The 14252-nt window shown below is 36.5% G+C and overlaps 2 protein-coding genes across 5 annotated transcripts in view; one reads left to right on the top strand and one right to left on the bottom strand.

The window, feature by feature from the left end:
* Positions 1–188: 188 nt before the first annotated feature.
* Tsp (Thrombospondin) lies at positions 189–11760 on the top strand. Its single transcript, XM_076389472.1, has 14 exons — positions 189–438; positions 1259–1432; positions 1744–1967; positions 3038–3629; positions 3711–3796; positions 4085–4148; positions 4775–4982; positions 5497–5773; positions 6078–6230; positions 6372–6753; positions 6847–7200; positions 7523–7750; positions 7840–8349; positions 10023–11760. Exons 1-14 carry the CDS (start codon positions 363–365, stop codon positions 10133–10135), a joined length of 3441 nt encoding a protein of 1146 aa, XP_076245587.1. The 5' UTR covers positions 189–362; the 3' UTR covers positions 10136–11760.
* LOC143186077 (C-Maf-inducing protein) overlaps positions 11685–14252 on the bottom strand; it is a 10588-nt gene continuing 8020 nt past the window's right edge. For 3 of the 4 annotated variants that reach the window (XM_076389473.1, XM_076389475.1, XM_076389474.1), the window contains 3 exons: positions 13922–14179; positions 12724–13024; positions 11685–12645 (listed from right to left, as the gene is read on the bottom strand). In XM_076389473.1, the coding sequence (XP_076245588.1) occupies positions 12455–12645; positions 12724–13024; positions 13922–14179 (750 nt within the window). In that variant the 3' untranslated portion in view covers positions 11685–12454. The remainder of the gene's footprint in view (positions 12646–12723; positions 13025–13921; positions 14180–14252) is intronic. The other variant, XM_076389476.1, reaches the window with a different exon arrangement.

The following is a 14252-nucleotide window of genomic DNA, read 5'->3' as shown; positions in this document are numbered from 1 at the left end:
AGCACAATAGATGTAGGCTGACTGAATAAATGAAAACAAGAGTAGTCCAACAAAAATAATTATCCCCTGCCTGTCGATTCCTTTCGTTATCTTCTATGTGCCATGGACGACGACTCTGTACTCGGAATTTTCCGTGGGTGATGTATAAAGTCGTCTGTAGGCTTTTCCTCGTCTCAGTCGGTGAACGCCAACGTGCGGTGATCTATTTATTCGTACATGATCGGTGCTCGCTCCTTCAAAATTATTTCAGAGGAGAACGATAGCGGTACGCAAACCAAACCTACTGAAAATTAACTCGTGGGAATCGCCAGAATTAATCGAACCGAAATAAATTAATTGAAAGAAGAACAAGCAGTTCGAAGATGCGCCTCGCGACGCTGGTCATCGGGGTGCTTCTTTTCGCTTGCGTTGCCTATTCCAGTGTTACGCAGGATAAAGGTAAGACTAAATAACTGAAGACAGTGGTCTTCGTTTCTCTTAATTTGTTCGAAAGAAAAAAGTTTGCGAAAATAGTTAAGAATAGCTGGAAACTTCTTTTTAAGTTTAGTAAATTAGTAATGTATGAAATCTTCAATATTTATGTAGAGCAATGATCAGTATTCACTGCACTACCCTTTAACTATCATTTGAACTAATACAGTGTTAAAAGTTACGTAAACTGTATGGTGTCAGTGCACCTGCATCGCATTCCCATAACGTGCTTACGGTATTGCAAACCAGTCCCTATACATGCTGACAAGAAACCCAGTAAACAGCAGACTTCGAACGATAAATTGTTTTCAGAATCATTTTGCACAAGATTGCTATTTTGACTTCTAAAAAATGTAAAAATAAATCCTCTTTTGTATCGTTAAAATTCTAATTGTAAAATTCCTCAAAATGTTCAGTGATTATAAAAAAAAATTCAATTTACTCGAAACGATATAGTTTCACAAAATCTGTAAACATAGATTCATTAAGAAACATACTTGAAATGGAATAGTTATTATGTATTTGCGTGATTTGTATCTATCCTAATTATGAGACACCCTGTAAGTTAAGTAGTAAGGGAAACGGTTCGTATATGGTCAGACGCGGTTGACAAATCGATGACTGACTATAACTATAACTACTGCAGCATCTTCACTTCAGATTCTTAACTTACACAATATTTTTAGTGCTCAATACAAAATACTAATAAGAATCAAACAGATAAATCAAATTTTTTTAATAGAAAAACGTATGTTTTATATAGTTTCTTCAAATTTATTTTTCGCAGAACTGACAACGAATCTTAAAGAAGCATGGCGCAACGACGACTTCGTGATCGCGTTCTCAAATTTAAAACTGAAGAAGAGGACATCAGACAGCGCAGTTGAAACTCTCCTAGCTGTGAGATACGGAAAATATCGAACGAAAACGATGCTGATGATCGACAAACGTCTTAAACGAGGTGACACAACTCACCAAGTGCAATATTCAAATCGAGTATAGATCTTTCGAAGCACTGGAACTCTTAGGACCCCTTTTCTAGCGTTTCAATGTTCTCTTATCGAAATAAGTCAATAAAAGACAGTAAAAGAAAAAGGTCTGATCATGTCAACTAGTTTACATAATCTACTTATAATCGACCTCTCTTCCCATCGAGTTTTTTCTCTAATTTTTTTCTACACCAAGACATAGCATTCGTTGAAAAGAACATAGTAAATAATTCATCAGTGTAATTACTTCTTAAGGAAAAGTGATAGACATGATTTCTTTCAGTGATCCTCGAGAACCTCGACGATAATGGTCAACGACCTACAGAACACATCAACGTGGACACGCTGAATGTAGATTCACCGCTGCGAAACATAATTTTCCTGGTTCACCAGGTTCAGCCTGATGCCAAGATCGAGGTCTATATCGACTGCGTTTATCAAGGCGCGATGCCATTGAAAAGAACTTTCCGCGAGGTTGCGGAGAACGACGATTCTTCTGTAGAAGTGGTGAGTGCTTTCAACAAAACATAATATAGGCCGAGTAATCACGTAATTAAATTAGATCCGCTCAACCCAGTGATACTTTTTGTGGACTCATTCACTCATTCCCAGCCTCGCGTGCTCCTCCGCGAACACAGAAATTCTCCTACAATAATAAACTAATTTTTTCTCCATTTCTTAAATCCAGTCTCTGACTTTCAACAAAGACTATCAAAAATTGTACACCTTGATTTTAGTGTTCTAAAAAACTAAAACATGAATCCTGACGAAGAAGTTGACTCTATAATTAGATGCAGACTTGATAAATCGACTGTAGTATGCATACAAATATTTAAAAAGTCGTACAAGTTGAAAATAATAAAATTCTGATAGATATACTTGGAAAAAATAAAAAAATAAAAAAATAAATATTAAAAAATTAATATTGGCGAAAATAAATGCAAATTGGAGCAAATTTGATCTAAAAAAAGAAGGAATTTCTTTCTGTTTGTATCGATGCGCGATGAGCAGAGAGATAACTGAAAATAACCAACTTTTACTTTTTTTTTCCACGACCTTCGGAACAGTTTCACGGTTGCGTTACGGGGCCCCGATGACGTTAGAGTTCGTAGGATGATGCGTTCCAAATATGGTCGGCCAGACCAAGGCTGTTTGCCTTTCAATCAGCCAGCAGCAACTGGTATAATCGACGGCAGAAATATATCGTGATTGGAAAATCAGTCGTACTCTTTCGTTTCAGTCTCTTCCAGGACCACAATTAACAGTCGTCATCTGTTTGCATTAATCGGTACTTCGATGAGTCTTAAGGCATTAATAATTTACGACGATTAAAATTAAACTGAGTAATTGAAGAGATTATAGTCGGGTCCTATAAAAGGGTCCATAAAATTTTTCGCGTTTTTTAATGAGAACACATTCTAGTGGTCAGAGAGGAGTATTTCTTCTCTACTCTACAGTATTTTTTGCTCTCCTAGACAAAATAAAAATTGACAAGGAAGACAAATTACCTATTTGTTATGAGCTCTTCTACTATGAGCTATCTACTATCATAAAATCTCAAAGTATTACGTCTTCAGTTCAGGTCAAGAAGAAGCCAAGTGAAGGTATACTCCTCATCATCCATCATCGACGTGATGAGAGAAGAAGAGGACTGCCCCAGCAGTCTGGCCGAAATGGACTCTCTATGGAATCTTTCGCTGGAGAGAAACTCTCAAGAATCGCATAAAGACCAATCTAGTACCAAGTTCGACGACCTTTTCTTTGAGGACAGCCATTCGAACAGGAAGTCAGACAATTCAGACACGAGAGATTTTCAGAAGCACATTGCTCGATCGAATGGATTAAAAAATCATGCCGTCGATGATTCTAATACATTCGAGAACTCTGACCAATACAATAACGAACCTGAACAATCTCGTCGATTAGGTCACGGTCACCATTCAGTTAAATTGGCTCAATCGAATGGCCAAGACGAACTTTTTACCGAAGATAATCGTGACAAACGTTATTCGACTGGTGACCTCGATGTGAATCCATCGGATCTGCCGAGCTTGCACCAGTGGGCGGGGTCAGAATTAAGAGAATCCGATTTATTAAGTCAGTCGACTGATAATTATAAAAGACTGCCCAGAAGGGGGGACATAGGGATCCAATCTTTAGATGAAAGGGGTAATTTCATATTTCTTAAGCTTCTATAAACTTCACTTGGGATTATTATAAGTAAATTGATCGAGAATTTCTGGTTTGTAGCCTGTCTTACCGACTCTCAAATAGTGAAAACACTGAACGAGTTGATCAATGCTGTCAAACAGATGTGGAGAGAAGTAGAATTGAATGTGAGTAATGATACTGTTTGAAGAAGCTGATTTGATTAGAAATTAGTAAAAATATTGAGGTCGTCACGTGGGAACCTCTAACAATAGTGTCTCTACAATTAAATAGTGCTAATATCAATATTATTCATTCGAACTTCTAATGAAACTAGCTGTGTTTGTGAAAGACATTAGGAAATTTCTTTTAAAAGTCTCAATAATGAGAACTATGCATGATACCAAGTTATGAAAGCCAACAATCTGTTCATACAATTATCGATGGTTTATCTACAAAAATGTTTGTAATTTCAGAGAGTGGGAACACAACACCTTCGTCATCTAATAGAAAATTGCGTGGCCTGTCGTATGCCCCCCGGTGAGTGAAGTTCTGCTGTATTGAAACTAAGAAAAGAACAATTAATCGCCGAAACAGAGCTCTCTATCTTCTTTTTCTTAAATTTTCTCGTATTGCTTTCAATGTTCTATACCTCTACACTAGCTTTACAACAGATTCACGCCTAGCTCGCTGCAAACGAAACGTGAATGTAGGTAACCATCCACATGGATGTACAAATATGGTCTGATTTATTGCTTCAATAAATGTATGTTTGCCTCAAAATGTAAGGATGTTGTGACTCGTCTTTATCATAATCGACAAAAAAGCATACTCTTTGGAGGGGGCGCTCTGGGTTACTCAAGCGACAAAGAGAATTTTCTTATCTGCGTGCTACGCCCAAAAAGGAGAACAGATCGTCCCCACAATTTTCCTCCCTTGCAGAAGAGGAGACTAATTTTCGAACCCTAAGAAGCAACTAGCGAAGCTGCAACGAATTACAAATTAAGCGCCTACTGAAAGTCGTAGAATCATTTTTCTAAAGCAGGTTCCATCGGGTGCGCCTTCCGTTTTGTCTTCTTCGCTAAGAAAGCTTTACGCAGGCCAGCCTTTTTGGAAATAGCACTATTCCTGACTGCACCTGACACTAGATAATTCCACATTTCTAGTGCCGCCGACACCACCTCCTAGTTGCGATTACAAATCACCTTGCTACCCAGGGGCTAGCTGTCGTGACACACCACACGGCCCAAAATGTGGCTCATGCCCGGCTGGTTACACCGGTGATGGATATCATTGCTCGAAAGTGGTCATTAATTGCGCGAGTAACCCGTGCTTTCACGGAGTACGTTGCCAGAATCTCTCTGATGGTTACAGGTACAATCATTTGCTTGCATCTCTTCGTATACTATAAGAATTATAGCAGAAAATATCTACAAAAGATAATTCATTGTTAGACGCTACCTGATCTATTCGATATTGAATGTATAAGGATGAAGTGTAAAGTTTTGAAGCTTCTTTCCTTGGTGTCAGATAAAAGCATTTCCATTTTTCTGAACAATTAATGGTACTTCCTTAAAAATACCACCAAAGACCCTAGTTTTTGATACTTCATGATACTTATGAACTGGGAATGAAGTCTAAAGTCTGGATTAAGAAAGGATAAATTGTTCAATTCCTTAAACACCACAAAATTTAGCATCCTTCATACAAGAATTGAATACAGAACCTGGACTTTCCTTCAAGAATCCTCTTCTACAACTTCCTCTTGTATAAAGAAGAGAAATTTCACTATTCGAATCTTAAAAGTCTCCAGCCCTCTTTCTAGGTTTTTGAATTTAATTTCCCTATGAATTCTGTACGTCCTTGCTCTCACGAAATTATGTTTTAGATGTGGTCCTTGTCCTAATGGCTATGCAGGCAATGGTTCCACATGCATCGATATAAACGAGTGTGAACTAGCTAAGCCTTGTTTCCCTGGAGTACGGTGTATTAACCTTCGACCTGGATACAGATGTGAATCCTGCCCATCAGGATATACTGGCAGTATAATCGAGGGAGTTGGTATAGAGGTTGCTAGAATTAATAAACAAGTTTGCAGAGACATCAATGAGTGTGAACACAACAATGGGGGTTGCGATCGATACATGGAATGCATTAACACTGAGGTAAGTAACTAACTAGCTATTGAAGATATAGTATTACAGTGTTTCCTCGAACTAGGTGAAGATAACGATTCAAAGTACAAAGTACAGTCTGAACAAAGTACAAAGTATTGTTCAGAGCTCAGAAGATGGACCCTGAAATCAATCAGATCTGTATTATTTCCAGAGACCATCTTCTGATCTTTGAATAGTATCCATAGCGAAAGTAGCAACGAGCTTACAACGAGAAGCTACTGTATCTACTTCACTTGGAAAACCTTATTACAAATTTTAATAAACTAAACTGTATTACATTCTCCTTTTTCAGGGTTCCTACAGATGTGGTGGTTGCAGATCAGGCTTCACAGGAAACCAAACCTTCGGCTGTCGTCCGACACACACTGTTTGTCCAGATAGGGTGACAATTTGCGACATAAATGCTGATTGTCTGTGCTTGGACATGGACCAATATTCATGCAAGGTGATAATTTATTTGAAGCTCAATAAAGCACAGTGAATTCCTGTTCTTTTTATTTTTTCAGTAATCTAAAAACGACGAAAGCAAATTACGAAAGGGACTTATGGAACACCTAATAAAAAAGAATATTTCCTACATTTTTAGTGTCGCGTTGGATGGGCTGGAAACGGAGTCATTTGTGGACCTGACAGCGACAGCGATGGTCTCCCCGATCAAGATCTTCAATGTCAGAGTCGAAACTGTCGCAAGGACAATTGTCCACTGATCCCTAACAGTGGCCAAGAAGACGCAGATAAGGATGGCATAGGTGATGCCTGTGATTTGGACGATGACGACGATGGCATTCTAGATCCCACAGACAACTGTCCCCTAACTTCGAATCCAAGTCAAGAAGACTCGGATCAAGATGGTCCAGACACGATTGGAGATGTCTGTGATAACTGTCCATTAGTCAGAAACCCTAAACAAGAGGACACAGATGGTGATGGCATCGGTGATGCCTGTGACAACGACATGGACAATGATGGTAATCATTTATCGAGTGATACAGACCTATCTTTCAATCTCTTCATAAATAGATGAAAGTACAGTTGTGTTTGATATTTATTTTACCTTCTAGGTATCTTGAATTACCAAGACAACTGTCCTAAGAAGAAGAACCCAGATCAGAAAGATTATGATCGTGATGGGGTCGGAGATGTTTGCGATAACTGTCTTTATTACGCTAATCCCGATCAGGCGGATCTAGATGGAGATGGAGTGGGCAATGTCTGTGATAACGATTTCGACAGAGACAGCGATGGTATCCAAGATGACAGAGATAACTGTCCTGATATAGCGAACCCTGGACAAAATGATATCGATCACGATTACAAAGGAGACGAGTGCGATGACGACATGGATAACGATGGAGTATTAAATCACCTGGATAATTGCCCTCTTGTGCATAATCCTGATCAACGACGTACTCTTCGTAAGTCACATTAATCAATCTACAGAATTCACTATTTAATCAAAGTAAATTATTAAACGATTAATTAAGCTGATGTCTCTGGAGTAGTAAGAGCAAACTGAGAAGAAAGTTTTTCTATCTTCATATATCAGTAATTTCTTATCTTTTCTTTATGTTAGCAATTGTAACTGTATCTACAAGGTAGTTGTAAAATTGAAATATTCTTTCTTTACTACTGAAACTATAAACGTTTAAAAGAATTTTTCTTTTTCTATAAATCCTTAATTTATACTGAAAAGAAAATCTACAAAGCATATGTATACAAATGTGTATTGACTGCCAGATAGGAGCTTTGGCGATGCTTGCTGGAACGACAACGACAACGACACTGTGTTAAATATCTACGACAACTGTCCTAACAACAGCCTTATCTGGACGACAGACTTCACGAAGTATGTTACAATTGCTTTGGACCCTGTAGGCACTGCCCAAGAGGACCCTGTCTGGAGGATACTCAACAACGGCGCTGAGATACAGCAGCTAGTGAATAGTGACCCTGGAATTGCCATTGGTAATACAAATGTTCGAAAAAATGAGCTTAAAAAATACCTGAAAAATCAACTTCCCCACTCTGATCCTTCCTTTCACCTTCTTCAACAGGACCCGACGTTTTCAGCGGCGTGGACTTCGAGGGCACGTTTTTCATCGAGGATGAAAACGACGACGACTTCGTGGGCTTCGTCTTCTCCTACCAGAACTCACGTCGATTTTATATCGTAGCATGGAAGAAGCACGAGCAGCCCTACTGGATGCCCAATCCATTCCGAGCGATTGGTGAACCAGGAATCTTCTTAAAGCTCGTCGACTCGAGTACAGGTCCTGGCGAGTACCTCAGGAACAGCCTGTGGCACAACAAGGACACTCCTGGCCAGGTGAAGATCCTCTGGAGCGACCCGAAGAGAATTGGTTGGAAGGAGAACACTTCGTACAGATGGCAACTGCTGCACAGACCTCAGATCGGGTTGATCAGATTCTGGCTGTACCAAGGCAAACAATTAATAGCAGACTCTGGAAACGTGTATGACTCCACTTTAAGAGGCGGTCGTCTTGGAGTGTACTGCTTCTCCCAGGAGAAGATCACTTGGTCGAATCTGTTATACACGTGTAAAGGTAACGTGAAGAGAAATAACGTAGAATCATCATCTTGTTTTCAGTAAATCGTCATTATATTTACAGCTGCATACAGGATGCCAACTGATAATTCGAATTAATATTTAATTGACATTATTACATTTTTAACCCTGCAGAGATTGAGAGAGGTCAATTTCAAACCAGAGAAGTTTCTTCTCGAATGGCTTTCTCTCTGAAGTTACTGTGTTATTCGCATTCTCTATGCTTCACTCCGATACTAGTACAAGAACTCGAACTTTAATGTGCTTTTATAGGATGGTAGTGTATTTGAAATTCTAGAAGTAAGTTAGCGTTAACAGTTGAGTCTCTTCTTGGTTGCAATAGTGGATTCGGCTGAGGTACCCCCGGGATCGCCAATTCCCGTCCTGGAGACTGGTCCAGGCCCTGAGGGAAGAAATCTGTATGCTCCTTTAAGGAACGTGGGAATTTTAGAGTAATTTGACTATAGAGACCATGAAAAATGCAGCGAATATAATTACAGAAACTAAAGAAATGCGTATAGCGATAGTGTACTGACTTCACTGTGTCTGACTTGGCTAGTTCACATCGGCAGTAGAATAAGTCCCGAGTCAGACACATTTCACGCGAACCTTGGGCCTTTCCTCAACAACTAATAACTCTGAAACGAAGTCTTAAACGTAATTTTGTCATTCTTGACTTTTTCTTTTTATGTAGAATCATCTCTTGAAATTTCTGACACCTGCTGTCGAACACCCTGTACAATTGTTTCATATTTTTTGGTATCGATTGCCTTACAATCTCCATAGCTTCTATAATTATATTCACTATATTCTCTATAGTTTTTATAGTCATATTACTTTACAATTCCAACGATTCTGTACACTACTATCCCACAAAAGCACGTTAAAATCAAAGTTAGATAATTCAGGTCTTTCCGCTGTGGGTACAGTATTTCTTCATTATACGCTTGTTGATTGGACCCACTCAGATGCACGTAATGAGGTAATAAAGTTACTTCACGCTTGTTTAGGATTTTCAGTTGAAGCGTGTGATAAAGGGTGAGGCAGTGCCTTACTTAATAATTTGCATATACGTGAGTAGCTCTGATCAACAAGCGTATAGGGGAACGTTACTGTAAATGTCCATCCAACAAATTAAAAATACATTCGTTATGACTAATTATGATTAGAGGATATTTAGTCGTCGACAGTGTACTAAACAAAATAACACTTTTTTACTGTTAATTGGAAAGAGTCCTCGTTGATCTGTTTCTTTCTTTGAAAACGCTGAATTTTATAAGTAATAGAATTCCACACAAATTAGTTTAATTTTGAACTCATAACGTTTGCAACCTTCTTAAACTCAGATTTAACAAATTGAGCCTAAATACATTTTTAATTAATTTATAATAGAACGCAAATCACAGTGGTAGTTTTGTATAGCTGCTCTTAACATATTCTCATGGAACGGATCCATTACCATATTTGATATTTCAGTGATAAAATGATTAAAAATTTAGATAACTGTTAATATAAATTAGATAGGTGTAATCGATTTAAATTTAGTTACCTTTTCTTTAGGAAATATATTCAACTTTATCACTGAATTATCGAGCATGTTAGAAACATTGTTTACACCGAAGAACACTGTTGCCTTTATTAAATTTGCTAATTGTAAATTCAATTTTTCAGAAACTGTACCACAGTTAGTGTGGAACGAGTTGCCTGCGAATCTACAAACCCAGATAGGAGTGGAGCTGAGCAATGAGATTATACCTCAACGTCGGGTTGATGGTGACTTTTAAATGACGATCAATAAAATTGTGTAACAGTTTTTGTAATTTCAATAGAATTGGTTCATCCCGCAACTAGTAATAGTCTTACATGTATATATTTACAATTTTATATATACTTTATTCAACACTTGATCGGCTTTGATAGAACTTCGTTCTATGATCGAGATTTTAATCTCGTGTTCGTGGATTTAATTCGTAACACTTCGTGTAAATATAATTCAAGAGATACAGTATGAGGAGTGCTCTTTAATGAATATTACCTTCATCTAAAAGAAGAAGAAAATCTGCTCGAAGAGTCTTAAAAGTACATACGCTATATTTCTCGAAGAGTGCATAATGAATTGAAATATTCTTGGGTCGGATAAAGAATCGATTTGGATAGTAGGAAGTGCTTCAGAAACGAAAAATTTCATATATTGCTTCCTTTTGCATATGAATATTAAACAAGTTGAATAAAGTGTTAGAATACCTTACAAATTTTACATAAAGTATTTTGCAAATTTTGTTAACAATACTGGCTATTCTTATTGCTGTTGCTACTGTTATTAGGAGGCTGTAATTTTCAATAATAAATGATTTCCTAGAAGATTAACTCTTTGCTATTTGTGTGCTCTTTGTCCCCTTTAGTAAGCAAGAAAATTAGCATTATTTTTATTTGTTAATTATTCTCCTAACTTTAAATCCAAAATGATAAATGAAGAGTAACTTCCTCCTACCAAGATAATCGGTAGGTGTTTCAAGTCGACTCTTCCTTCAACCCAAGAATAACAGGGAGAAGTTGACATTTTAGCAATATTGTAGAGATTTGTTTACTTTAGCGAATAAATTCGTAAGGACTGTCAACCTAATGTATCGCTATTTCGTTTTTAGAGGAGTGCTACATAGAACGTTATAGAATGAAAAAATTGATTTTATCATTAAAAAATTTATGTTGAAACGTTCATGCAAGCAAATACATATTACTCTAAATTCTGATCAATATGAAAAAGTAATTCTGACAGAAATGACAAAAAGACTATTAATATTTAATAATAATTTCACTTCTTCAAAAGATGAATCCAGTAAAAACTTACTAATAGTACAAATGTATAATAAATATCAAAATAAATAATATAATACAGAATTAGGCCTTTCACAGACGTAAAAATAATAATTATTAATTAAGCTACATTAAATAAACTGTCATAACAACTTTCATTGTATAATGTGCATATTTCGGAGTAGATTTATTGCCCTGTGCTGTGAAAGTTATTTTTATTGTTATATATGACTTTTGATTTACGTTGCTTATTACTGGAAAAGGGAATATGTATTTAACATGCCATAGGCGAGAAGAAAGTTAATTAATTGATGAAGATTAATCATGCAAACTTTCCTAAGTTCGGAATAAAAGTTGTTTCACATAGCATTAATTTACAATCTTTCCTAATTCACACACATACACACACACTTTGTGGCAGTGGTCACTCAGAGCTCGATTGCTAAGGCAGTTGAGCGCTATTTAAGTAAAGGATTAATAATATTCTATGAATAACCTTCTTCAATAACCCTCATTCGTAGGAAATTCATCCCTATTTATTTGTTAGGACACGAGATAAATATAAATAAAATAAATTTGATATTATTTCATATAATATTCATCTGCTAATCATTGTTTCCTTTCAATATTTTACTCGACTTTAATCTACAGAATACTCTCATTGTCTGATAAGAAATTATATTTGTTAGAAGTAATTAACGAGACTTCATGGGCATTAAATTTCATAAAATGGAAAATATCAAATTGCACTTGATGCAATTTTTTAATAAATACTATATCGAAGATAATTTTTTTCTGATAACTATTGCATTAACGTATAACATAATGTAGCTCAAAGTTTTCTCTGCAGAATCATTAATTTCAAAGGTGTTAATATTCAAATACTTCAAGTTCCATAAGTGTATAATGAAAGAACAGTGGAATGAGTAAGTCATTCGTTAGTTTACTTACTGATTGAAATTAAGTGAATTCAAGCAAAACATACTCAGAGATCTGTTATACTTAATCCTGTTAAGTATCTGTTTACATACTAACATTCTATCCTGCATAATTAAGTTAATCTCAATTAAATAGTTTTCTGTTCCCTTTATAAAACTACATTTACTTAACTAGACAGATCACATTTTAAGGAATATTAATAATTAATGTTACCTTTGAAGATCAACATTCGCTATAAAGAATACTACTTCTTATGGGATTATCGATTCTTATCGACGAACTGAAAGAAAAGAGTTCAACAAGATTCGACAAATTCATAAAGCAGTCAGACTGTAAAAAAAGCAATGAGATCAACAATATTGCAACAAATTACAACAAATGGAATTACTTGACTTAGCGGAGGGTAAAAGCTCTGGTCGCCAAGCCTCTGTATATCTTACATCGAACTCTTGTAGCGCTGGCAGACACTTTTTTAAGGATTCGAACGTTTGAATGGACAGTTTCGTGCTGTTCAGATTTAATTTTCTTAAGCTCGTCAATGCTGCGAACAAAAATATTCATACTGAAGTTGTTCCAATAAAAGAAGTAGCGCAAATGACTTTAATAATGGGATACTTACACGTCAAAGTGGAGATTCCTTTATCAGAAACAGGTGTTTCGCAGAGATTCAAAACTTGTAATTTCTGTAGATGCTCGCTAATCATTTGTAGGCCAGCGTCGCCAAATTGTGTAGCCCACAAGTTGAGGTGCCTCAAGTATGGCAATTTAATGAGCTGTTCAGCACAAGCTGAAGTTACCGAGGTGAAGGCCAGGCTAAGGTATTCAAGATTGCCAAGAGCTCTTCCACCTAAGAGAAGAGCAACGTCGGCGTCTGTCGCACGAACAGATAACGTCAGCTTTCTGGGACCTCCTTTTTGTTGCTATTTCATGAAAAAAGAATAAAAGAATTTATATACTGTTCAACGAAAATTAAGGCATACAAAAAATTAGCGCAAAAATTGGTTAACTTTGACTGACGATAACTCCGCGAAAAATCATTGTAAGATCATGATCTTTTTTTTAAATTAGAGCCTAAAATCTTTAGTTTAAGATACCATGTCTAAATTTTGAGATTAATGCACCCCTATTACCGTAACCCCTTAAAATTGATGGCATGTTTGTGATATGCAAAATCGCAAAGTTTGACGGACTGCAGGGACTTACTAAAATTTTTTTCGGGGATAGCATTTACGGTAACACATAGTTCAAACCTTTCCCTTCAATCTAAAAAAAAGATCAAGTCGCTGCGATTTTTTTTCGCAAAGTTACAGCACTTTAAAGTAACCCTTGCATTTTTGCATTTTCATAGGAAAGTGCAAGGTTTTCAGAATGCAGAGGTTACTTCAAAGTTCTGTAACTTTGCGAAAAAAAATCGTAGCGACTTGATCTTTTTTTTAAATTAAAAAGGAAGGTTTGAACTATGTGTTACCGTAAATGCTATCCCCGAAAAAAATTTTAGTAAGTCCCTGCAGCCCGTCAAACTTTGCGATTTTGCATATCACAAACATGCCATCAATTTTAAGGGGTTACGGTAATAGGGGTGCATTAATCTCAAAATTTAGACATGGTATCTTAAACTAAAGATTTCAGGCTCTAATTTAAAAAAAAGATCATGATCTTACAATAATTTTTCGCGGAGTTATCGTCAATCAAAGTTGACCAATTTTTGCCCCATATTTCTTTGAGTAGTGTAAATGTAGACTCTTATTAAAATCTTCTATCTTTTTTTTATCTTTTAAGAACGTAAATAGTGTATGAATTCAATGGTTTTTACTCACCAATTTTTGTAAATTTCGTTGTCTCCTACAAAGTGTAGCATAACAGTCCTTGCCCCCCTCTGTCGATTGAAGCGCATTTACTATTTGCAGTCGCGTCTCTTCAGTTGGTAGTAAATGCCACTCTAACATCAAACAGAGGGCATCTTCAGCAGCGTCACAGCCCCTGACTGCCAGAAGTACGCAATCGTCACGCGCTTGTTTCACCAGTGAGCTGACAAATCTTTTCCGCCGACAGCAGCACGCCAACAGATTTTTTAACTAGTAAAATAAAATTACGAACCATTAGATTTATTACCAAAAAAATGCAAAAAAATTAAATAATAGAAGTATG

This window comes from Calliopsis andreniformis, chromosome 12, assembly GCF_051401765.1.
Source record: "Calliopsis andreniformis isolate RMS-2024a chromosome 12, iyCalAndr_principal, whole genome shotgun sequence".
NCBI lineage: Eukaryota > Metazoa > Arthropoda > Insecta > Hymenoptera > Andrenidae > Calliopsis > Calliopsis andreniformis.
Note: the sequence above shows the minus strand (reverse complement) of the source record. Positions and strands in the feature narration are given on the sequence as shown.